This window comes from Protopterus annectens, chromosome 15.part0 (genome assembly GCF_019279795.1).
Source record: "Protopterus annectens isolate FY-2018-M chromosome 15.part0, PAN1.0, whole genome shotgun sequence".
Taxonomy (NCBI): Eukaryota; Metazoa; Chordata; order Ceratodontiformes; family Protopteridae; genus Protopterus; species Protopterus annectens.
The window spans coordinates 694,843,872-694,871,320 of record NC_056749.1 but is presented as its reverse complement, the minus strand read 5'-3'; the positions used below and the strand labels follow the sequence as shown (position 1 = coordinate 694,871,320).

The window sequence follows — 27,449 nt, the reverse complement described above, 5'->3', positions numbered from 1 at the left end:
TCTGGGGACATCCACCCAAATGCAAAAAACAAGGCAGGAAACCACTGGATAAACACTTTATATAAGTAAAGCTTTCGGATACAATCCTTTCTCAATACAAAACAATGCATAGAACCAGCTCTTTATATATAGGTCCAAATATATCACATGACATGCAGCCAAAATCACATGATATGTCATCCAAATCACAAAAACATTTTAAAGAAACATTTAAAAAAAAAACTTTTTTAAAAAACTTAATACAAAAACTTGAAATACTTTAATAAAACTTTAAAAAAATATATAAACTTTAAAAAATATATATATTTAGATAAAACTTCAGGCTAAGAGAGATTAGCTTTACTTAATTTAACTAAAATAGGTTTGTGACTGACTTGGCTATTCAAGCCTGGTTTTAAATCACTCATAAGTCTCAAGATCCATTCATATTCTTTAATTTCTAAGTGATTATTTAGGTCCCCTCCCCTAGGTGTAGGTGTAACGTGGTCAATAATTCTAAACCTAAAAAAATGCTGCTGACCAAATTCCTCTATATGTTTGAATAGTTCATTCCTGTCATAGCATCTCCTAATTTCTGACTGTCCTTAAGCCTGCGGGTAGTTTTGCCTACATAGAAAGCATTACATGCCTGGCAGGTAGCCAAGTAAACCACATGGGTAGTAATACATGTACCTGCTACTCTAAAACTAAATGTCCTACCATTGATAGGATGCACAAACGTATCATTTTCTGTACTACAATGCTCCAACAAGACATCCACCCAAATCCAGGCCCCTCTACCACACTGCATCCAACCCCCAAAGCAACAGGCAAACCCCTCCACTTCTCAGCTCTAAATGCTTAGAGCCTATGTAACAAAATTCCAAACCTTCATGCCTGGCTTCTACATAACCAGCCCGATATTCTCTCCATCTCAGAAACTTAGCTTAAGCCCCACATACAAGATTCTGAAATAACTCCTCCTAACTACCGCATGTTAAGGAATGACAGAACACAAAAAAGGGAGGTGGTGTAGCACTCCTTTACTAGGCATCCTTCTTAGTCACCCCCTATACCAAACCCTTTCTCAAATTTGGCAAGGCAGAAATAATGCCAGCCCTACTACACCTAAACAAGCATAAACTCATTTTGTTCTCTCCATCTATATTTCCCCTAGCAACAATATCTCATCCCTTGAAGATATTCTCTCCTGGGTCTCTACCAACATTATTCATAAAACCATAACCTTGGGGGACATGACCATAAAATGGGCCACAATCCAATCTCCCTCTAACTCACTCAGTATTAACTTATATAACTTTACGCAACTAATCAATTCCACTACCAGGTCTTCCAAGAACTCCATCACTGGAACCACATAGACTGGATTCTAGTATCCCATCCTCACTATATCTCTGATAGTGGTATTCTCCCAGACCCACTAGCTGACCATTTCCCCACTTTTTTCCACTGTCTCCCCTCTTCTATACAACTAACTCACACCTATATTACCACTCATTGCCAAAAGAACTTCAGTGCTGAAACCTTTTCAAATGCACTAAAAAGCACAAACTGGAACCCATTAAAAACTCTTTCCCTAGGTAATGCTGTATCTTACTTTAACTCTACTTTCACAAACCTGCTGAACTCCTTTGCCCCTCTAAAAACAAAATGTATAAAAAGTAACCCTGTACCGTGGTTAACCAAAAAACACCTTAGCTACTATGCGACTCCGTGACAAAGCCTGGACACGGTACCAGAAAACTAAAACCACTATCACCCTAAAAGAATATAAAACACTATGAAATAAAGTAAAAAAAATTATTACCTTAGACCGCAAAGGCTATTTCTCCACTCTCCAAACCAACCACACCACCAATCTCAAACTATTTTGGAAAGCAATCTCAGCTCTCCTCAACCCGGGAAAAAAAATAAAACCCTTGCCCCAACCCAGATGTTTCTGACATGGACTTGGACACCCAATTTATTTATTTTTATTTTATTTATTTACATTTGTAGACCGGGAGTGTCCGATTGGACATAGGTCCATTTTCAGTGGAGGCACGAGGAGAAAAGCTCCACAGTTAAAATATACAGACAGTAGTTACATTGGATTTACATAGCGATTAACAATTTGATTAACATAGCAATTAATTACAAACATAGTTACAGATGAAGAACATAGTACATCAGTAGACAACTAGAATCTTTATCTGCAAAGTACATAACAGACATTAACAATTGTTACAATAAGAAGTTCCTGCTGTATAATAAGCAGTAGGCTTATGAGCATCCGAGCTTGCTATAATCAAGGTAGTTAGTGGGGTAGAAAGAAAGGTAGTGGTTGGATGAGGTGGGTGATATTAGAGTGGGAGATGCAAGGGCATAGCCAGCATGTTTTAGGTGCGCTTTTAGTAAAGTTTTGAAGTGGGTGCATGATGGTATGGAGGTAACTGTGGGTGGGAGGGAGTTCCATAATTTGGCTATGGCGCACAAGAATAGTGCTTCACCAGCAGAGTTATTGGCTTTAGTTATCTGCAAGTGATTTTTGTTGCTGGATCTTAGTGGTCTGGTGGTGCGATAGGGTTGAAGTAGATTCTGGAGGGATGGGACATTTAGTGGATGGTTTACTAGTTTGTGAGCGAGTGTGAGTTGATACCATTGAAGGAGGTGAGGGAGTTCAAGCCAGCCCAGTTCAGCAAGTGAGAGACAGTGGTGACTACAGTAGGATGCCCCTGTGGCAAATTTGGCGATTTTGTTGTAGCAGGTCTCTAGCTTGTTTAGATCGCATTGCCTTAGGTTGGTATATATTGGAGAGGCATAAATTAGGGTGGAGAAAAGGTGGGAATTTGCTACTGAAATCTTTGCTGCTTTGGTGAGAAGTTGCTTATTTCTGTATAACGCTCCTAGTTTTTTGTGGACTTTTTTATTGTCATGGATATGTGAACGTCAAATTTTAGTTTGCCTATTTCCACTCCTAGCAATCTGGTGTGTTCTATTGGGTGTACAGTGGTGTTGTCTTTTGCTGTGATGTTAAAGTGAAGTTGTTTTGAGTATGTTTGGTGGGTTGGAAGATGAGTAGTTTAGTTTTGTTTGGGTTGAGTATTAACTGGGCATGGAATAACCAAGTTTCAACAGAGGAAAAGGCTTCCTGTGTGACTTTTTGCGGTGTGGGTAGAGACTGGGCTGAGCAGATGATGGTTGAGTCATCTGCACATTATATGAGTGTGCCATGTTTGGTGGCAGAGGCTAGATTATTGGTGAAAATAAAGAAGAGTATGGGTCCAAGGATGGATCCTTGGGGAACCCCTACGGAGACAGATAGTTGGGGAGATATGTCATTCTGCCATACAACGGATTGTTGGCAGTCAGACAGGTAACTCTGAAACCAGTTGGTGACTGACTGAGAAAAGGATAGGTTATTGAGGACAGAGATGTGTTGTTTGTGAGGGGACCATGTCAAATGCTTTAGATAGGTCTAGGAAAGTAGCAGAGGAGAGACAGCCATTGTTTTTATGCTGAAGGATAATGTTAGTAAAGGAGAGTAAGGCAGTGGTGGTGCTATGGTTTGGTCGGAAACCATGCTGAGTATTGGAAAGGAGGTTGTTAGTAAGGAGGTAGTCTGAGACCTGAGAGTGAATGCATCTCTCTAGTATTTTGGAGAGTGGAGAGAGAGAGAATAGCTATGGGGCAGTAATTGGTTAGTTCTGTGGAGGGGCTGCCTTTGTGGAGGGGAATTATATGTGATACTTTCCATAGTGTGGGAACTTAACTTTCTGATAGAGATTGGTTAATTGAGTTGGATACTGGGTAGGCCAGAGCATCAGCTGTGATTTGTAGGTATTCACTTGTTAGGTTATCTGCTGCAAATTTGGTGGGCTTTAGTTAAGAGTTTATGTTGGAGGTAGGTACAGGAGAAAAAGAGAAGGCAGTGGGGAGATTACTAGTTGAAGGTGTGGGTTGGAGGGGAGCGGGGTTGTGTTGTTTAGCTAGTGAGAGTATGGTTTGTGTGAAGTGTGCGTTGAATGAGGTAGCAATATTTTCGGAGGAGTGAGGGATGTTAGGAGAAGGGGTACTGACTTTACCTGGGTGGAGGATGGAGTTTATAGAGGACCAGAATTGTTTGGGGCTGTGTTGGGAGGAGTCTAGGGCAGACTGGTAGTACTGGAATTTGTCCTATTTTATTAGCTTTTTGACTCTATTGCATAGTTCTAGGAATTTCTGTCAAGTTGAGGGGGTTTGGTTTTGCGCCAGTGCTCCCAGGCTTTATCCCGGATTTTCATTTCTGACTTAGTGGTTTTCTGTAGCCATGGGGAGGGTTGTGCTTTGGTTCTGGAAAGTCTTATGAGGGTATGGTAATTAAGTATGCTCAGGAAAGTAGTATTAAAAAAATTCAACTGTGTCATCAAGACTGAGGTACTTTAGAGGATGCCAGTTACATTCTTTGAGGGATGAGATGAATGTGAGTGGGTTAACGTTTAGTTGGTTGAGTATTTGACGGTAGATGACAGGTTTAGCTTGGTATAGGTATTTTCTGAGAAGGAATGTTGGGGAGTGATCACTGAGGCTATCTGATAAGCAGCCTGTTATATATGACTGGGGGCTCTTACTGACTAGTATCCAGTCCAGGGTAGTGTGCTTGCTGGAGTTTTTATTTATCCTGGTTGGCGACTGGACTAGTTGGGTGAAGCCATGAAGGTTTACATGATGGGTTGGATGGTTGCCAGAACAGGATTGCCAGTCAATATTGAAATCACCTAAAATTATAGTTTTTTGGGGGAGATGGTGGGTAGACCAGCTGAGGAGGTTTTCTAATGGAGGGATGTTTTGACCAGGTGGGAAGTAGCATCCAATTATGTTGATGGTTTTGTTTTGGTTTATTTTGAGGTTGGTATATATTATTTCTTTATTGCCTATTTGTGGAGCTGATGATTTTAACATCTGGATGTTTAGATGCTGTTTAAATATTATAGCTACACCGCCTCCTTTCTTGTTTCGCCGGTCTACTCTTAGTATGCTGTAACTGGTAGGGAGGATTTGCTCACTGTTAATGTGAGGTTTTGGCCAGGTTTCTGTCAGGATGACTATATCTGGGGAGTACAAGTCTATGGTGGCATGGAGTTCATGGACTTTGTTGGATATACGTCTAATATTTAGGCTTAGTAGAAGTAAGTCACTTGGCTTTCTATTGGCTGTGATATGGGAGAAGTTGTGGTTTCTAGTCTGATTATGAGGATTGGGGTTGGAGATGGTAGGGCCAGGGTTGGAGTGGATGTCTCCACTTAGGGCTAGTTTTGATATGCATGAGGTTATTAATTTTCTCAGTTTTTGAATGTGTCTGTTTGTTAGGGAAACTTTATCATTGTGCTCTGTGGGTAATAGGTATGGTGGGAGGGTTACTATGTTAAGTTGTAAGGATGCTTTATGTTTGAGTAATAAAGTTGCTAGAATATGCAGGGGGGTGCATAGGGATGGTTCTTGAGTTGGTGGGAGGGGAGCTGAGTGAGGATGAGAAATGAGTGGTGGTGTGAGTAGTAGTACAGTGGTAGTGGTTGAGTGGGGGAATAATGGAGCTTTGGTAGGATGTAAGATATGCAAGGAGAGTGCATGCAGTGAGCATAGGTAAGGTATGCTTGTACATGTTAGCGGAGGAGTGATAGTAATGGGAAAATGGAGGAGGCAGTTTGGGTTTAGTGCCGCGGTTGGCTATTGGAAAGATGGGAGGGGTTTGAGAGTGTAATAAAGTTAGGACCACTGGCGGGAGGGAATAGGAGGTAGTGTGGGGAGCGAAGCAGATAGAGACCCTGTTAGTTGCTCTTATGAGGGGGCTGGAAACAATCAGGTAACAGAGTAAACTGATAAATGAACATATGATAGTGAATGTGGAGACTCAGGTAGGTACGCTGTATTTCCACAAACTATCAGTTAACTGTGCCCCAGTTCAGGCAGTTTTAATAAGTTCTATGGCAGAGCCAAGCATGAGGTGCTCAAAGGGTGGTTGTAGTTTTAAAAATGTTGCTTGCCACAGGTAATATTTATTAACTCTGGGATTGGCTTAAGGTAATAAACAGGGAAGGGGGAGGGGAGAACAAGGGTGTGAGCAGGCAGTTCTTTTGTAGTGCTGCTAATGAGCCCAAGCAAAGACAAGTTTATTTAAGAAACGATCAGAATTGACCAAGGGCTGCTCTGAAACTGTAAGTCATTTCTTAACCATTTCTCAGGTAGAAAAACAGGATAAGCTTGTATCAGTAGGCTACTGTGGTCTCAGTTTAAATTAACAAACACACAGTATTTATCAGTTATGGATACTATTTGCTAACAGAAGGGAATAAGAGAGAAAGTGGAAGATGAGTGTGTGTGGGGGGGGCTGCTTACAAGACAAAGCAGAGTGCTCTCCAGGGGAAAATGAATATTGGCTCAAACAGGTAGACACATACTCAAAGTTAACTGTAGCTGTTTGCAGACAGTTCAGACCCGGACTGCGCTTTTCTTACAAGACTGTTAAAGGTGGTACCGCAGTTGAAAACTTAAGAGTGGTGTTAGGTCCAGAAAAGAAGAGTACAGAGAGGAGTAAGCATTTTGAGATGGTAAAGATATATTATAAAGATTATAAAAAAACACACTGAGCAAATAGCTACTGCATACAGGAAAATATGTCTTGAACCAACTACTAGTATATACAGATACTGAGCCAATTGGAAAAACATCAGTGAGAAGGGACCTCAGCTGACAGTTATGCAGTCACAGATAAAAATATAGCAAGCAGCACTCTGTCCTGGGTCTCCAATGTGATTCTATCCACTAGTAACAGCACAATTATATAGAAACAATTAGACACCAGTATGAGCTGTCTACACACACCACATATACATGAATAACATTGGTGAACAAGGTGCAGCTATGCAAATAGACCATACTATTATACTAAAAACAACTTGGTGCAGACAAACAAAATGCTAGCATGCCATAGTAACTCCCAGTAATAAAGCATAAGTCATATTAGATGTCTAACACAATTCAACATAAGTAAGCATATACAGTTGTAAAATACTTACTGGAGAGACACTGAGCTCCTTGTGGGGCCTGTAGCAGGTGGATTGTAGTTTTAAAAATGGTGCCTGCCACAGGTATTATTTATTAACTTTGGGATTGGCTTAAGGTAATAAGCAGGGAAGTGGGAGGGGGAGAACAAGGGTGTGAGCAGACAGTTCTTTTGTACTGCTGCTAATGAGCCAAAGCAAAGACAAGTTTGTGTTTAAGAAACAATCAGAAGTGACCAAGAACTGTTCTGGAACTGTAAGTCATTTCTTAACCATTTCTCAGGTGGAAAAACAGGATAAGCTTGTACCAGTAGGTTATTGTGGTCACAGTTTAAATTAACAAACACACAATATTTATCAGTTATGGATACTATGGGGGTGGCTGCTTCCAAGTCAAAGCAGAGTGCTCTCCAGGGGATAATGAATATTGGCTCAAACAGGTAGACACATACTCACAGTTAACTTTAGCTGTTTGCAGACAGTTCAGACCCAGACTGCGCTTTTCTTATAAGAATGATAAAGGTGGTACCACAGTTGAATACTTAAGAGTGGTGTTAGGTTCAAAGTTAACTCAATTTAACTCTTTCTTTATAGAGTCCATAAGCAAGCTAACATCATCCTTCCCCAACACCTCTACAACCCCTCCTCAGGGTGTTCCCATCCCTTCCTCCCCCAGCATCCCTTGCCCCCAACCTCCACCTTCCTCTATCAGTTCCATCTCTATATCCACCATAAAAACGTCTCCTAAAATTAAAACCTGGTTCCAATGCCCCTGATGAAATTCATTCTTATTTCCTAAAAGTAGCCACAGACGCCATTGCTCTCCCTATCAGCATACTAATTAATCGGTCTATCTCAGAAAGCCATCTCCCCCCGCTCTGGAAGAAGGCATTTATTATTCCTCTCCATAAAGGTGGCAATAATAATGACATCCCAAACGTTCACCCTATGGCCATCCTATCCCCTATTTCTAAGCTACTTAAAGTGTGTACACCAACAACTCTTACCCTACCTCATCAATAATCAGCTTCTTACCCCCACACAACATGGCTTTAGACCAGGTCATAGTACCTCCACTGCCCTCCTACCCCCTACACAACATGGCTTTAGACCAGGTCATAGTAACTCCACCGCCCTCCTCTCCTTCCTAGAAACAATCAACAAAGCCCACAACTCTGGACACTTTGTATCCACTCTTTTCCTTGACCTCTCTAAGGCATTTGACACTTTTTCCCACAACCTCCTTCTTACCAAACTCTCTAAACTTAACTTATCCCCTTCCTCTACCCAGTGGTTCTCAAGCTATCTCACAAACAGGCAACAAGCAGTTAAATGGAAAAAAGCTACCTCACCCTTCCTTAATACATCCACAGGCATCCCCCAAGGGTCCAGTCTAGGCCCCCTACTATTCAACATATTCATAAAAGATTTCTTCCACACCATTCCTAACTCCAATCTCATCCAATATGCCAATGATTCTACTATAATCTGTTCCTCCCCTTCCATCACAACTCTTAATCTAACACAAGCCGCCTTCTCTTTCACTGAACAGTGGATGCTCGACAATCATCTAGCCCTTAATGCAACCAAAATAAAACTTATTCAATGCATCCAAAACCTCTTCCCTAGACAAACAATCCTTCATAATTACCAGCAATAATAACACCCCTAGAACTAGTCTCTGACACAAAATTACTAGAATTATCATTGACAATCAACTAAAATTTGATGAGCATCTACAAGCAAATATAAAAAAAACCATAAAAAATTAGGAATGCTCTACCACCACAGTCGCTTTATCTCTCCCACCACCGGGATTACATTAGCTAATATATACCTGATCCCATCCCTTTTATATGGTGCATCTATCCTAACCAGCCTACAGTCTTCCCTCAAAACAAAACTCTCATCTTGTTATAACAAAATATCCAAATTTGCAGCAGGTCATAGAGCCTCTTCTCGCCTCTTTAATTCCCTTCACCAACTAAGTTAGCTAGAATTACCAAACTTCCTCACATATACCCAGCTCATCCAAGCACACATACTCATTCATAACCCATCTCTCTGCCCCTCCCTAGAAAATACCTTTGAAAAGCATAAACCAGATATACTCCTACGATCCAATTGCATAAACCAACACATCCTGCTGGGAATTAATTGATGTCCTTCTCTCTTGCATGCCTCTGGAACTCTCTCCCTTCTCCCATCCGCACCACCAGTAGTCTCGTCTCGTTTAAAACCTCACTGCACTTGCAATGGAAATGCTCTTGCTCTCATCCAACCTAATTCTATCACACTTTTTTCCTAACTTTCCAAACTTTGTTTCCTGTCACTACCTCCTAAAGTTTTACATCCCTTGGGACATATTCAACCAATGACTAAAAAATTACCTCATTGTAATTCCCTGAAAAAAATACTACTTACTGAATTAACCTGATGTAATTTTCCTAATGAAAATCTTTTTTTATTTCTGTATTATGTAACATCTATTGGAATTGTGCAATATGGGTTTGTACTATACAAAATATGTACATTTAACTGAAATGTATATTATGGATTTGTGCTCTTTCTGTATTATGTATTTGTATTTTTCTGGAGCTTTTCTCCCCAGCCCAATGGACTATCCTGGGAAACAAACTGCAAATAAATAAATAGTCTATTAACCAGTTTAAGTGCAACAAAACCAGTGGATGGGGAAAAGGAAATTTACACCACGCTTGAGACCCATGTCCCTTATGCACAGAGGTAGCTTATAAATGCCTGACTCTCAATGTCCTATTCAGATACAGGACATCATTATTCTTTCAGGAAAATATGGCTAGGCTTAGAAAGGCCTCCCGGGTAGTTAGCCTAATAACAATCTATAAATATATGCATATATATATATATATATATATATATATTCTACATATAACAGTGATTGACAGGCACTATTCCTTTAAGAGGGGTAACTCAGAAGACGTGAGCAGGAAATTAATGCGGTACAGTTGTATATAAAGCAATTTTATTCTGCTACCCTCTAGGTTCAAAGAGGATCCTGGCAGGACCCAAGAAGGACTGATATTTGTTAGAAGGAATGCAATCTTGAGCGTTCCTGTGAGGAAAATGCACCGTTATATTGAAGAAAAGAAACCTGTGTGGAAGTGCAAGGTGAAGGAAGGCCAATATACCCCTGTCCATGTGGAAGTACTTTATTACTTCCCTGCCTGTGTGGAACTGTAAAAATGAACTACCTGGACCTATCTATAACTTTATGATATCTGTAATGCTGTGTGTTTGTTTTAGTCAGCTATTTTACCAAAGAATTCTGTATTTAAATTATACTGATCAAAGGAAATGTAGCTAATTTGATATACCTGGATTTTATTTGTGAAAAAGAAACAGATTTATTTTATTTTTTTCATTTATTTGTTGATTGGGTAAGCCCTCTGGATGAGTTGCACTTTCTATGTACTTTGACAACCTGCTTTCTTGAGTAATATTCCCCACCAGGACTGCCAGATTATTCCATTTCTAACTGATTATATAAAAGCTTGTACTATGTCAAGAAGATTATTAATTAGAGTGAGTATAGCTGGCTTTGTGATAAAACTAACTGTTGCACATATTGAGAGTTCTGGGAGAAAAATGGTAACATTGATTGAATCTTTGATGAATTCTAATAAGATCTTAATGATTTTCACTGCAGTAATCCAGAAGAATACTGCAAACACTGAGACACACATGGGCTAGAATGCAAAAAAAAAAATGTATTACCACCAGTGCTATAGGGGCAACAACATTGTGTCCAGTAGCATGATGATGATAATATGAGATTCAGAGACACGATAATGCTTCACAGTGACGTCTCTTAACTGGTTGATTATTATATGTCTGAATCAAATACTGAGCTTTTAGCCTATGCAGTTGCAGAGTCACCTTCAAACACACACAGACACTCATGCACATTCATATACACATACCCAAACATTCAAACACAAATGGATACAGAATGCTGCAATCATGCCCCTACAGAGAAACACACACAAAAAAATATAAATGCACACACACAAGCGCACAAATATAAAGACACACAGTCCCAAACATTCAAATATGCATACACACACACACACACACACACACACACACACACACACACACACACACACACAGGCAAACACACAAAATCTGCATTCATGCCCCTACAGAGATGTACACACACACACACACACACACACACACACACACACACACACACACACACACTACAGGTAAAAAAATAGCATACATTTTTTTCTACTTCTCTTTCAAAATAGCATGTTAAAGCTATTCTTTGAATTGCTCTACCACAGTGTGCAGATGCAACCGTTGGTGGGTGGGGGGCATGACTAATTAGCATTAGCGCTGTCCCTAGGCTGCCACATTTGCATGCAACTTCACCAGCAGGGCCACTGTTCCACACTATGGTGCCTTTGTTTGACTGCAGCAGTACAGAATTCTCTGAATTGTTTGAGCCTAATGCACTGTGCATGAATGGGGTTGTGCAGTACAAACTTGATACCTGGTTAGTCTGCAAGAAAGAAGTGGCTAGCACTTGGGACAGTCTTCATAAAAGTTGTGCTATCATAGGTCAAAAGCTGCTCAGTCGCCAGTGGCAGATTTCCACCTTGATGAAACAGTTGTCCCCTTCATTAGAAACACCAAAGTTCACAGCAGCACTAAAGAAGCTCAGATCAGCAGATGGTGTACAGATTTATGTAGTGCCTTTTGAAATGTATGCAGTTGTAGGGGACTGGACATACACTGAATGGACTAGAATTAATCCCATCTAACCAGAACTACTCTGAAAACATATATGGATCTTAAAGATACTGATATACACAATCACCAGAAATTGTAACAAGAAATTTTGGTAAGAAGTGGAACTTCAATCTTAAGGCACTTTTGTTTTTCTAACATTACTTCCCTACATTAGTGTCCATCTTCCACATTGTATATTTTGCATAGTTAGTTTCTGCATGCCCTAATCTTATTTTTTGCTATCCTTTACACTTTTTGCTCTACCCCTTCAATATTTCACTCTCTACTTCCTCCCGCCTTACTCTAGCCACCCCTCCCAATTGTTCATTATATTGTGTAATTTATTGATTAATTGCTATTGTCACCCAACATTTTTCTGTATTCGTAGTACTTCTTGTTAAGTTGATTCCCTGCTGTCATTTATATTTGTGTGGGCTGAGACTGAAATAGGTCCAGCTGGATCAGTGCTCTACCCCGGTTACCAGACTGAATGAATGAAGAAGTCTGAGAAGTGCCCATTTGGCATGGACTGTACAGTAACATCACAAATGAATCAAACTTGTCATGAATCTATGTCTCAAACCTCATGTGAGGTATGCAAATAAATTTATGGTATTTGTGCCTGTAGATAAATTTAATTGGGCACTACCTATAAGCATAGGAAAGTTGGCAGCTCAGAGTAACACTAACTCTTCTGAACAGCTAGTTATTGCAGTAATTTAACAAAATGATCCTTCAGATTCTATATCAAACTTGCATGCACACAAGAGTAATTATAAACCTTCACCTACGTATGTTTCTTTACCTATAACAAAGACAAAGTTGTAATTTGAAAAGTTTGCTTTAAATACTTTGGAAAAGGGGATATAGATAAATACTGCAAAGTTAATTATAGCAATAATACACTTGTGAAAACTAACAGTATTTAGCAATCTGCAAAACTGTGCTTGAAAATGTATTAATGAAATGTGATGATGATGATGATGAACTAGTAACTTCCAGAACTGCAGAATCTGCATCTGTCACTGTCCCAGCATCAAAGTCCTGAAGTATACCATTGTAGTAGAAGGCAGAGAATTACTAAGAGTGGTGGATTCAAGAAACATGATTACACTGATTAAAGTACAATATGTAAGCAATTTTAATACAGCTAGCAAGCAAATTATTGAAATGATATGGGGACAAAAAGGAATACCATTCAACACCAGTGCAAATGCATACACTCTTAGATAAAGTATTGCATCTTAGAACTCTGGTGTCTAATTTTTCTTACGAAGTGATCATTGTCCAAGATTTTCCGCAGTTATAGGACAATGGAAGATAACGACAGAGAAAGGGTCAGACAGACATTGCTTCCAGAAGTGCATAGCTCTAGCGTATCTCTCAGCTTCGTTGATCAGGAATTCTGGGCAAAAAGCCAAATATAATAGGGGAGGGAGCAAAGCCCCGTAAAGTGGGAAATTCTTAAGATAGTATTTTAATGTACTTAAAACTTCAACAGAAGAGCAAGTTTAACATCAACATTAGCACACAGCAATGTTTTAGGTGGTCACTTAGGAATGGACCAGTAGAATAACATTTTGGCTAGGATTATATTGGCCTACTATTATGACAGGAGACAGAGAACTCTACATTATGCACAGTGTCAAAAGACAGCATTCAACCAGAATTTGACAACCACCCAATATCCTTGCCCATTGCAGAGGTTCCTTGTGAATGTCTGGTGATGGCCATTGTGGATTTGGTTTCAAATCTAATAATGGCCATCAGTATATCTTGGCAATTACTGAGTGTGCGACATATTCTACAGCAGTACCTCTGCAAAACATCATTACTTAAGTCCATGGTGAAAAACAAATGATATTGTCATTCCCTGAGAAATTCTTATGGATCAATTCACTAAATTCTTGTCCAGAGTAATGCATGAACGCTGCCAATGTTTTAAAATGGAACAGCTAAAGACACCTCTTTACCATTAGGGCTAGTGAATACATTTACAAAACTTTCATTGCTGTTATGAAATGCTATAGTGTCAGATTGGAAAAATTGTAGCCACCTGCTCCAGTAGTTGTTCTTTGCTGTAAGAGGTGTATCTCAAGCCTTGATTAGATGTATGCCATTTGACTTACCGTATATGTCTATCACCACCAAGGCTTGCTAGATATAGCAAAAGAAATATAAGGTAGAAGAAAACACTCAAATGCATCAACCACCTCCTTATTCCTGTTTTCTACATGGGGATGCAGGGTTACATCAACTGTCAACATTTCTCTATCTAGTCAATGCCACACTCCTACCTTTGTTGGCAGTCTCACACAATCCATTCATTCCTCTTATTTTTATCCTGTTTATCTTCTTCACCAGATTGTCATCTTCTTTCCTGCACGTGTCTGAATCACTGCTACCTGTTCTCTTTGGCCTTCTCTGTGATTGAAGTTACTTGAGCTTCTGCTCTGATGTCCTCATTTCTTCATCTGCCCCATAGTATTCATCCTACCACCCATCTCAGGCACTTCATCTCCATTACTTCTATCTTCAACTGCTCTGCCTTCACTCCACAAGTTTCACCTTTAAATGTATGGAACAGCATTTTACAGATTTGCAGGGCATGTTAAAAACTGCAATGTTTGCAGTAAGATAACATGTGGAGAAGACACAAGGGCATAAAACAGAAATGCTTATCTTAGAGTGTTCAAGTTGGGCAATACAGAGATTGTATTAATACCTACTCCTGAAAGCAAGTACTCTGTGAAGTGACAAGGCAATTCTGAGATAACAAAGTAAATGAAGTGAATTATAAAGTGAGCCAGCTAGCCAGGGAAAGGGAAAATATAACAGTTATACTACATAAATGTACTTAAGCCATGGAAAGAAACTGGCACTTCTGTACAAAGCATGTTTGCAGGGAAAGTGAATATTTCCACAGCACGTCTTGAAGTCAAGTCTTCAAGAGAAGATGCAGAAGAATTTGTACTCAGAAATAAAGATATATTCTCAGAGTTGCCTGAAAAAACTAGTTTAATTCACAGGCTTAACCTTAGGGTTATAGAGGAATCCCAGAGTGACTGGAATGGTCTCATTGTATCAGTGTCCAAGCCAGATGGGTCTGTAAGATATTACAATGGCTTTAAAAAACAAAACATGGGAAGCTAAACAACATATCTAGATGTACTTGTATTCTATACACCAAAAGGATGATCTGATTAAGATTTGGGCAAGTTACATTTCTGTCCACTGCAGGCTTAAACAAAAGCTATTGAGACAAATACCACTTGCATCAGACTCTGAAGAAAATGGCATTTTTCACACAAGTTGGACTCCTGTATTATACAGTCCTGACTTTTGCTCTCAAGGAGCATGTTTAAAGTTCCAGAAGTTGAGCGGCAAAACTTTTAGATCCCAACAAGATGTGCTATGGTCAACCTCAATGACTCTGTCATATTTTGTCAATAGTGTGAAAGACAGCTTCCCAAAGGTCAAGCCATTCTAAATTCTCTGCATCAAGCTTGACTGAGAGTCAAACCATCTATGTGCAAGTTAGAAGCTCATTATTTAGGCTAACAGGCCAAAGAGTAGAAAAACAACAGGCTGAAAAACTGAAGTGCAAACTTGGACAAGGCCAACCACTAAAAAGTACGTACTTTTTTTTTTTTGCCTCTCTAGCTCTTATTGGAAATTTTCTCCATATTTTACCTCTATTTTGGTTTGTGTCATGTCTGAAAATAGTCTTTGGAGTAGAGCAGATACCTATTTAATAAATGTAAAAATGAATAACCAAGTACATATTGTTTGCCCCTTAACTGACGTGATTAATGATAGGGCTGTAATAAATGGAAAATGGAGGATGCATGAAATGGAACAGCTTTTTAACATACAAAAACGTTCTTTGTTCAGAGCCTATTTGAATAGCCCCAGGCATTTTAAAACAATTCCTAGTGCACACATACCTGAGACAAGCAATTCAATCTTGTCATAGGTTCTAATTGAAGAGTATCTCATCTGTTATGTTGCAGAACACTTAATAATACTAAAAAATGTTACTTGGCTATAGAGTGAGCATGCCTAGCCATTAAGTAGGCTCTCACCACCTTTAACTACTACCCACTGAGAAGAGAGGTTGTACTTAGAGAGCATATTCTCCTTCATTGGCTGCACTGGTAAAAGGATATCAATCCAAATTTGTCCTGACATACCAGCCCATAAATTTTAATATCATGCATTGGCTGGACCACAGCCACCTCAAAGCTTATGGATTGTCCCAGGTTTAAAACACATCTGCTGGGGTTCAAACCAATGGTTCCACACAGAGGTCATGTGACACAAGTGGTGCTGCACCTTGTCCCCTTAACGGAGCAAACTCAGAAACAGATGGGTAGGTTATAGCAGAGTTGTATCTTAATGAGGGTCAGCTGCAAACAGAACTATTAATGCTCAGTATAATGCTGTCCAGCAGATTCATGACCTTTGGACCTGAAGACAGTCTGGGTGGATTTTGGGAAAGGGTTGTATGAACTAGAAAGAAGGCAAGGATGTTTCTGTGAGGGACAGTAGCTCTTAGAGGAAAAGTCTTAAGGAAGTGAAAGGAGAATTCACTTCACTTAATCCCTGCCTGTGTGGAAGTGAAAGGAGAAGTTACTTCCGTTTATCCCTGTAAAGTTTAATAACTGTAAAGAAAAACTACTTGGACCTAACTCTGTCCTCTGGATAAGTACTGCATGTTTTAGGTAGCTAGTTTGCCTAAATCCTGTGCATAACAGAACACGGCATTTGAATTAAACACAATTTACTTGTATGTCAGGGAACATTGGATATGAATCTAAAAAAAGTCTACATTTAAGCTGCATTAGGCAAACAAAGCATGCCTAATTTGATGTAGCCAAATTCACAAATTCTGGGTTGGTTTTTTTGAAACACATTTCTGCCATTTTATTTCTTTACCTTGAAAACTAATTACTTTTAAAACAATATCAGTAAGCAGCTGTGTTCAGAGATTATGTATCTATATGTATATGTATATCTATATAATTATCCCATACACATATCTATCAATCTATATCTATCTATATTTATATTATAATAGAACCTTGGCTCTAGATATGATTGTCACTGTTGACATGATACCCCAACCCCATGTGCAAAAAATGGGAAAGGGGTCGTGGATGAATGGACGTGTGTGTGTGTGTGTGTATATATATATATGTATATATATATATATATATATATACATATGTGTGTGTATATATATATATATATATATATGTGTGTGTGTATGTATAAGTATGTGTATATTATATATATATATAAATTATATATCCTTCAAGAAAAACCCCACCAAGCTAGAGTTTTCAATGTGTAATATCTTAAATCTCCAGTAATGGAAGCCCATGGGATATATACAAATGACTCCTTAAGGACATAGCAATGCTTCAGCTACATGGCTTCTGAATGCCCATGACTTTTTACTTTTTAGGTCTTTATGGCTACATTCAGGTCAATAAAGACAAACCCCACTGTGGATATGCATGTTTTGGCCTTTTTATTGACCTCATCAACACAGCACAAATGGATAGTTTTGCTGTAATTCAGAAGTACAGGGTCTTTAAACCCAGCTGATGCACATAAACATTGGACTGAATGTAGCCATAAAGACTTCAAAAGTAAAAAGTCATGGGCAGTCAGAAGCCATGGAGCTGAAACACAATGTCCTTAAGGAGTCATTTGCATGTATTTCATGGGCCTCCATTATAGGAATTCTAAGGTATCACACAATGAAAACTAAAGCTTGGCTGAGTTTTTCTTGCAGTTTTTACTGGATGGTTTGTGTGTGTGACCTTTTTACCCTTTGGTATTTATCGCTGTACATATCTATATAGATATATATATAATTGTCTGTCTAGATCTATGTGTATATATAGAGAGTCAGATAGCATTACAGTTTGTGAAATAATGCTGCTGGGTGCATTAACTCTAATCAAAGACATCATCAAACTAATTTGTAAATGAAATGACACAGACAGACAGAATACTACATTTTATAGTAAACAGGGAGCATACAAGCCTATTAATGCCTTACTGACACATTTACTGATATTTATCAGTGGTGTCAAGTGAAATATTTTTATTTAAATGGCCATTACATGCAGAGGCCAAGATACAAATAACATATGCAAATAAAATGGAAACAATGTGCACTTTCCTTAAAAATGTAATGTAGAGTATTTTAAAATAATATCCAATTAGTCTGAAATTCAATGTTTTTGTTCATTTTTATAGATGCTGACTCAATGAGAGGACAGAAGATTGTTTTTTGGGGGCAGAAAGGCCACTATGTTAAACTACGACAAGAAATGCCTGCAAATCTATGTTTTTTTACTCTATGCTTAGATTTACAAAGAACTACTAACACCAGTGATTGGACTGCATTTACATACCACACAGATCAATCAAAATATGCAGGACGTGACCCAGTACAAGAGCTTGGAATAGGCGGCATTGGGAATGACCTTGTAATTTGGCTGTTTGGTATCACAGTAAAGATCACTAAAAAAATATCTTTAAATAGCTGGCACATCATGTGTCTTACATGGAATTATAACAACAGTTATTTATCTGTACAGTTGAATAGCACAGTGATACTGTATAAACAGATATACACAACACCCAACAGATGTCTAGCCCCAAATGGAACTTTGGTGCTGGGGCAGTTTCATACATGGAGCAATGGTATAAATATAATTGATGGCAAAAACTTTCTTGGAAACTTGTACTTCTTCCAGTTATGGAATAATAAACCAAAGGATACTGTGGAAGTTGAATGTTCTGAAGGAAACATCATTAGGTGGACTACAAGTTTTTGGGAGTTTGAGAAACTTCAACCAACCAATGATGAGAATCTCCGTTGTGGTAAGCTTTTTTTTTTTTTTGACTGGGATAGTATTATAGGGCACAGACCATTTTCAGAGTGGACCCAGGGAAAATGAAAAAAAAATCAAGAACATTTTAAAAGAAATAAAGTATTTAACAAACCAGAAAGCATGACAATAGTGTGATAAATTATAACACATAAATACAAAGTCAAAACATGTTTCAACCATGGAGATTCAAACTAATAGTTAATAACATTACATAACAATATGGATACCGAGAAGGGATACATATGCACGGAGAGGTCTAAAAAGTAGAAATACACAAAGTATAGTCCAAGAAGAGAAGCTTCAAGATATGGAAAGATAGACGTGATACCACATTCTGAGTTTCTGAAGTAGAGAAGTTGGTGATTTTCTTTGTTTTATGTGGCAGTGAGTTCCACATATTAGCTAGGAAAACTGATGGAGCTTTATCACTTAGTTTAGAAGTTTTATTTACTTCAAGGAGATCATAATCAGAGGATCCAAGGGTTCTGTTTGTTTCGTACTAGTGTAGCATGGAACTGATGGATTATCAAGTGTTGTAAAAAATTTTATGCAACATGGTGAGGTTAATATCCGTGAGGTTGTTTATAGAAGATATCCAGTAAAAGTTATTAAGAATACAGCAGGTTTGGGTTCTGGCAATTGGCTATATGCCACATTGAGTTTTTTTTTAATTAAATGGCTACCAGTCTGTTCATGTTTATTTAAATTATCAACAGCAAACTATAAGTTATAAAGTACACAGTTTGCCACAATCTAGATGAAAAGGTTGAGTAGCTTCTGATACTGTATAGAGCACCTCGTTTTTATGAACATCTTGTAATAAGATGTCAATATGCTGTGAATGATTATGCTTATTGTCTGTGGTTATACCTCAATATCTATAAAACATTAGCTTCCTAAACAGTGCTACTGTTGATTATAATAGGCGAGAGGGAATTTAATGTGCTTTTGTGACAAAATGTCAAGAGTTTTGTTTCCTCATTTAATATGAGCTCTGAGTGATGTAGCCAGCTCAGTGGTAAATTTATCAAGTGTTGCACAAGGGATATGACTGAAGTTATACTGCAGGTATGCCATGTATTTGTGAAGTCATCAACATATTGTAGAAGTTTAAGGTAGTGTGAAGGTGCACGTCACTGGCGGAAAGTATGAAGAGGAACACTCCAAAAACATAGCCCGGGGGGGACACCAATTTGTTGTGATTTTTGTGAGATGATGAAAAGCTCCAGGTAATGGTTTATGTTCTATCCTTTAAATAATTTCTGAACCACTGAAGCATTTTCCATCAAAAGCTATCTGATGATGTCTTTGTAGTTGTACTTTGGGTTTGACTATTCAAACACTTTTGAGAAGTCAATGAATAGTGGCAGTGTGACCTTGCAGTCTAAAGCTATGTAGTTTATTGTGTCTCCTGGCAGTGTCTGACTGCTATGACTGGGGCAGAAATTGCGCTGAATGAAGGTGAGTTTAAGATGTGGCTTGGGGCAGGTAGGTTTGTTGCGCACGTGCATACCTCTCAACTCTCCAGATTGTTGCCTCATATTTTTGATTTCATTTTATGGTTTTCTGTGAAATCATTTCATAATGATCTAAACTCTTTTTTCACACTTTATATCCTTCATAAAAATGCATGCTAACATAAATCCTGTTATCACAGCAGCCTAAGATTATATGAGCACCATTTAAAATCTGTCCCTAGTTTTGGGCCTTTGTTCCCCCATTATTTTAGGCTTTGTCCAGATTTCTTGCTCTGAAAAGTTTAGAGGTATGAGTGTGTGCTACCTTTTCAAAGATTTTTGACAGATGATTTAAAATAGATGTAGGACTAAAATATTCTGGCTTTTGTTTGCCACCACTTTTGAATAACGGGGAGTATCCTTCCCTCAGTCTTCTGTTTAACAAGTAATGTTAACAAGTATGCTATTGTGTTTGCAAAATGTCTAAGGAAGCAAAAGGTAGGTTATTCATTGAAGGTGATCTATGTGGATTAACTTTAGAGAACAGTTTTCACACAGTTCATAGGTATGTACTAGGCTATCTGCCCGAGGGCATTTATAAGCCTAGCCAAGCCAATGAAGTGATTCCCAGGGGTTTATTTTCTGTTACTCATCCACTCGTCAAGGTTTCTCTTGAAGAGTGTTAGTGAGGGGCTGTGCCTAATGTAGTTAGGAATTTTGTTCCAAAGCATGAGGAGTCTCTGTGAGAGGAATCTATCCCTCCAGCATGTTCTATTTATTTTTGTGGCGAGGTTTAGCTCACTAGAGCATGTTGCTTGCAATGACTTGGATTTCTTTAGGTGGAGCATGTACATCAATTCTGAGTTGGACATGGCTTTGTAAGTCAGGCAGAGATCACCTCTGAGTAAGCGATATGCTACTGAGTACAGCCAGAGTTTTTTCACTCGAGCTGCATAGGACATATGTTTGAGGCCAATAATCCTCTTGGTGAGGTACTTTTGTTGTCTTTCCAGCTGTTGGAAGTGTCTTGTGAGGTACATCCCAAATGGGGCATTGTACTCTATGATGGGTCTGATGAGTGACTAGTAGAGGGCCACTATAACCTCTTTATTTCTAGATGCGAACTCTTTAGTAATTAGATGGGCCATATAGAAGGATTTCCTAACTACTTTGGCAATATTATTGGCAAAGGAGAGATTACTATCTACCTCGGTCCCCAGATCTCTTATTACCTCTTCTGTATTAAGGGGGCTGCCACCTATGTGGTAATTCATGGGTGTTTTGTTTTTCCCAAATGGGATGACTATGTATTTTTTGGCATTTAGTTTGAGGCCATGACTTTGACACCAGATGTCCGGCTCAGTAAGGCCCTTTTGGAGGATGTCCATGTCAGCCAAATAGTCAATTATGGCTCCCAGTTTGCAGTCATCAGCGAACTTGGTTAGCCATAGTCTTCCTGTGTTTGCCTGCACTTCAATGAGGTATATGCTGAACAGTAGGGGTCCCAGGACCGAGCCTTGTGGGACACCACTTGTAACTGGTTTAGAGTCGGACCTGGAGCCCGCTATTCTTACCATGTGAGTTCTGTCTGTAAGCCAGTTGGCAACCCATCTCTTGTCATAGGGGTTTATGTTCAGGTTGGTGAGTTTTTCTGTAGTACCTGAGTGGGGAATAGTGTCATAAGCCTTGGTGAGGTCAAGGTAGACTGTGTGAACCACCTTTCCCTCATCTATGGCCTTGGTGACTGTCTCGAAGAAGTCAGCCAGGTTTAGTAGATGCCCTTAACAAAGCCGAACTGGGTTGGATCAAGTGTTTCGAGGTTCCCAATGTCTTTGTTAATGAGTTCCATGATGATGCTCTGCATGGCCTTGCAGACCAGGCTAGTCAGGCTTATGGGGCGATAGTTACCAGGGTCAGTTGTGGCCCCTCCTTTGTGGAGCGGAATAACCATCTCTGTGCGCCACTGACAGTGATAGATTCAAATCTGAAAGTTGTTTTAATGGAGGTAGGGGTTATATATTGTGATGTGGTAGTGGAAGCATGTTTATTAGTGTATTTTCAGTGATAGATTTGAAATGGTTACTAAAATCATTGGCAACATATGTCTGTTAATTCTAGTGAGTTGGTGAAAATGTATTTGCAGTTACCCATCATTTTCTTGACAGTGTTCAAGAAAGTATATAGAGTGTTTTTGTCTGTCAGAGATGAATGTAGTAATACTCCTTAACTTGTATCATTTGTTTTTTTTACTTCTGGGGTCTCCATATGTTTGCAAGTTATGATTGTCTGCTAGGATTCTATATGATTTGCAGGCTGCATCCCTGGCTTTTATAGGCATCCTAGTTGCAGTATCTATCCAACAATGGTTCTGTGGGATATACATTTGTCTATAATTGATAGTACACTTATGTTTTATAAGTGTGCTCAGCTGCAAAGTGTTGATTTGGTTTAGTGTTGCCCAATTTATTGATAGTTCTGACTGGATTAAACCTGTAGGCAGCTTGTTCCAGTTTTTAGTATTTTAGTCAGCCTTGAGAGAGAAGCTGTTTTTCCAGGTAGTGCAGATCGGGTTACGGTCACTGAACTTATTTGGCAGGGTGTCACTTCTATTTATTAAATAGTTATTAGGGTGTTTTGCAAATAATCGGTCAAGAATGTTTTTTGCTGCTGCTTTCCAGGTCTATCCTAGTTAGGGAGTTTATTAGTTGAAAGAAATGATACCTAAATGTTGCATTTGGAGTTTGACTTAGTCTGACATGATCACAGAATATTAAAGTCATTAGGGACTAGCAATTCATTGCAATATGCGCAATGGAGTCAGTTCAACACAGTAACCAGCACCTTTATTTTTTGGGGGGGGGGGGTTCAGGTTGAAGAAACATATGTGCAGATTTTTTTGTCTTCCAGCAATGTAGTGATACAGCTCCTAGTACATCATTTGATCATAGTGGTACCTAATGTTGCTGAAATGTTATTCTTTACCATTCTAAGAACTCGGCTTGCTTCTTTTTAATGCAGTTCTTCCTGAAAAGTGATAAAGTTGGCTAGTGACACATCTGTATCTTAAATGTGTGTTAACCGGATATTGGTCATTGCTAGTACATCTGGATTACACTGATATTCCTAAGTTTGGAATCATAGCCATCACTGGAAATGTAGGACTGTAAGACCAGCAGCCATGTGCGCCTTGCCAATAAGAACTCTCAAAACTCTAGCAACCTTTTCAAAGAGGGACATGCCTTTAAGACCTAAAGTGTATGTTATGGTACTCAACTAATTGTCTAGGTTATGTTTAAAGGCAGACAGGGAACAACACCAGTTGACACGCAAGATACGTTTTTTCAGTGTTGGGGGGGGGTGCTGGGTGATGAACCTAGCTCCATTTTGTTTTATTTATTCTGTGATGTAGATTCAGTTCTCTTGTTCTTGTGTTGACTGCACCATTTGCCACATCAAGAAAAAGGAGACTTTGTACAATGGGATCCCTGAGTGCAGAAAAAGTGAAGCATGGGGCTCCCCTCAAGAATGAGTGATACTGAGTATGGGAGAGTGACTCGATCCTTTCCTGAGAGTTAAGATTTTTAAGGCCCTGGATTCTTATTACAACTTCTGCAGTCTTTCAACTTTTTTTCTATGTCTAGTGAGATACAACCAAATGGTACATTAGAGTCTATAATGAGCCTAACCAGGGCAGAGTACAGTGGAGCAATAGCTTCCATTGTTTGAAAGAAATGAGCTTGGTGATTAACTGTGATATACCTCCTCACTACAACCTGTACATGGAGATCAAAAGGTCAGGTGCCGTGTGCCCTTGTCGCTTATAATAAACTCACTGGGGAATGGGGCATCATTTGTGCAGTAGGTTGTAGCAATTTGTTTTCTAAAGGAGATTATGCTGCATTTCTCAGCATTTAGTCTGAGCCCTTTTTCAGTGCACCATGTGTTAATGTCTGAAAGTTCTGTTTGAACAGAGTTTGTATCATTTGCTGATTTAACAAGTTTACCAAAGTTGGAATTGTTGGTGAATTTAGACAGCCAGAGATCATTGCTGTCAGTGCTCACATAACAGAAATAAATGTCAAACATGATGAGGGGGCCCAATACAACACCCCTGGAGAACATCACTGATCACCTTTTCCTTAACTGATGCACATCAACCCTGACAAAATGCACTCTGTCCTTGAGCCAGTTTACAATCCATATAACCACATAGGAGTCTGTTTTAAAGGTCATTAACTTGCTTTCTATCCTACAGTGTGATATGGATCCAAATGCTTTTGCTAGATCCAGGTAGGCTGCATAAAGAGGGTGACCATGTCCATAGCCTGTTTGACCTTTTCATAGACATTCACAAGACTGAGGAGGCATGACCTGGAGGTTTGTTGTGTATCAAGCCTGATTAAATTCTTAATGTCCTGGTTTATTTGGGAAGTGATATGTTCTATGGTAGACAAGACTTGTAAGGCTAATGGGTCTATTGTCACTGGGGGCCACTCTTATAAAAAGTCATCACCACTGCAGTGTAGAAATTGATCAGGAATATAGCCATTGCAAAGCTTCAATTGGACAACTTAAGAAGGGGCTCACCAAGGGCCTACTTGATACTGATGATACAACAACCTGGAAATGTTGTTGGGGCCTGCTGAAGACATATTTCTGGTCTTGGAGAGCAGCAAACTTGTTAGATAATATGCTGCTGATGTTTTTAGGATTTGAGTAGGTGCGGCTATTATAGATTAGTTCTGGGCAGTGATGTGAATTGCTCCTTCATTTTCTAATGTACTAGAAGATGGACTTACAACTATCCTTCGCCTCAGAAGCCAGACTGTGTTCATTTGAGGTTTTGCTGGCATCAATAACTGCTTTCAGTTTTTCAAGAGGCCTTTTGTATTTTCATTGTGATGAGAGTTTCTGACATTACAAGATAATCTAATGAGTTTCTTCCTTTTGCTATAAAGTTTATTTATAGCTCAGGAGATGGTTGTTATTGAATTTGCCACTGTATTTAGTCTTGGTAGGGGCAGCCATATCAATGCATTTATCTAAATGAGGATAAGTATCCTTGGCATTAAGTGGCCAAATGTCCTGGTTTCATATTGGGGTTAGTATAGGAGAATTTTGTGATTTCATTATACAATTGTAAAAGGTTAGCCTTTTCAAAATCTGTAAAGAGGGTGGTGTTGGTTACCATTTGAGAGGCTGTTCTGAGGGTATAGGTAACCAGTTGGTGATCAGACCAGCAATGGTCAGACACAGCAGGCTGGAACTGAGTTGTGAGGACTAGGTCCAAGATATGTCTGCCATTGGTGAGGTTATGGACAATTTGATCAAAGGAATTCTCATTCACCCAATCTAAGAACTTTGTGCATACCCAAGGTTAGAAGTACAAGTACTCCAGTCAATAGAATGGTAGTTGAAGTCACCAAAGATTACAGATCTATCTCTAACAGGGATATTTTCTGGGAATGCTAGGAACTCATCATGAAAGTCCATGGACATTTAAGCTGAAGGACTGACTTACCTAGTGTAACTGTGTAAGCTGAATTTCAGTGGGCTCATTTGAAAGGTCATTGGAGATGGCTAACTGTTACTTAGGCCTCATGTTCATATGAAATATTTTAACTCTCTATTTTCTGAAAAGAGAGAAAACCATCATGGTTACTGAGTGTGATACAAATGGAACAATAATATAGCTTTTCCTGTCTCTCTTTTTTGTGTGATCTATATCTGTCTGTGTATGTGTGTATGTCTGATATGTGAGAGAGAGACCTAATGAAAGGTGAACATTTTTCATTGAATGCACAAAATAATGATCACACACTTGCATATAGGCATTTTGTCCACAAGAAGAGCTTTATGTGGTGATCTATTCCCCTGCACCCTGCCCCATGAAGGGAGCTTTGATTCCTATACCCCCATCATACTTATTAGGACAGCCGATGACACTAATTCCTTTGAGAAAACACTTTTTTTAAAAATTAATTAATTCATTGATACGTTGTTTTATTTATTCTTTCAGTCAGTCTCTGATTGCACATTTTATCCATTTCAGGGTCCCAAGCGACAGCCTATACTGACAATCAATGGATGCAAGGCATAGAAACTTTCTGAACAGAACACTTGTCTCTCAACAAACACATTTATTCAAGACAGAGACACACACACACACACATACTGAAGGTTTGTCATCTCATATATAGCACATTTTTAAGATGAAGGAAAGTGAAGGATCTAGCAAATCCACATTTGCAGAGAGGGAAGACTCTGCTGTAAATGAGTTGAACTGCATATTGTAAAGTAGCAATGTAAAATCCATGATAAATTGTTTTCAACAAACTGATTTTTCTACTTTAGTGTGTGACCTTGAAATTAGGAATTGGAAATAAACATTTCTAAAACATTGCATACAATTTTTTTTTGACTGGAGAAAAAATATGCATCTCTTTCTCTCTGTCTCTATCTATATAGGTAGATGGATAGAAAGAGAGATGCATATCTTTACATCAACTTCCTGTTTCCCATCTTTTCTACATGGGGTCGAAGTGTCAGGTCAACTGTCACCATTTCTCTCTATTCAAAGCCACTCTCCTGCCTTCTTCAACACTCATGTATGACTGTCGCAGGTCTTCTTTCACACAGTACATCCACCTCTTTCCTGGATGCCCTCATTTCCTCTTGCCTTCTTCCTGCCTGATTGTTTTCTGCTTTTCTGTACATATGCCTGAACCACCATAATCTGTTCTCTCTGATCTTTTCAGCAACTGGAGCTACTTTGGCTACTGCTCTTATGTCCTCCTTTCTTCATCTGTCCCACAGTGTGCATCCTACCACCCTTCTCAGGCACTTCATCTCCATCACCTCCAGCTTCTTCAACTGCTCTGCCTTCACTGGCCAGGTTTCTGTACCATACAGTAGTATTGGTTGCACCACTGTTTTGTGCACCTTACTTTGCAGCTTCTTTGGCATTCTTCTGTCATACACTACATCCAACATTCTGTACCAGTTGGCTGCAGCCCCTCTGATTCTAGCTTTGGCCTGTTCATTCAGACATTCCTTCTTGTCAACCACCCTCCCACATACTTGAAGCTGTTAACCTGTTCCACTATTTTCCCTTCTATCTCAATTTTCAGCTTCTTCTACTTATGCCCATTAGCTACCATTACCGCTGTCTTATCTGTAACTCAGTTTCATCCCATGTGCCTTCAGTTTTGCATTTCATTCCTCTGTGCTTTGTTGAAGTTCTTGCTCAGAGTTTACCTGTAATGCCACATTGTCTGACA

At 39.1% G+C, this 27,449-nt stretch overlaps 1 protein-coding gene across 1 annotated transcript in view; it reads left to right on the top strand.

Moving 5' to 3' along the window:
• Positions 1-27,449, top strand: part of LOC122789871 (adhesion G-protein coupled receptor G4-like) — a 464,784-nt gene that overhangs the window by 34,484 nt on the left and 402,851 nt on the right. Inside the window, exon 2 of the mRNA XM_044057305.1 lies at positions 18,072-18,701. Coding sequence (XP_043913240.1) covers positions 18,083-18,701 — 619 coding nt within the window. The 5' untranslated portion in view covers positions 18,072-18,082. The remainder of the gene's footprint in view (positions 1-18,071; positions 18,702-27,449) is intronic.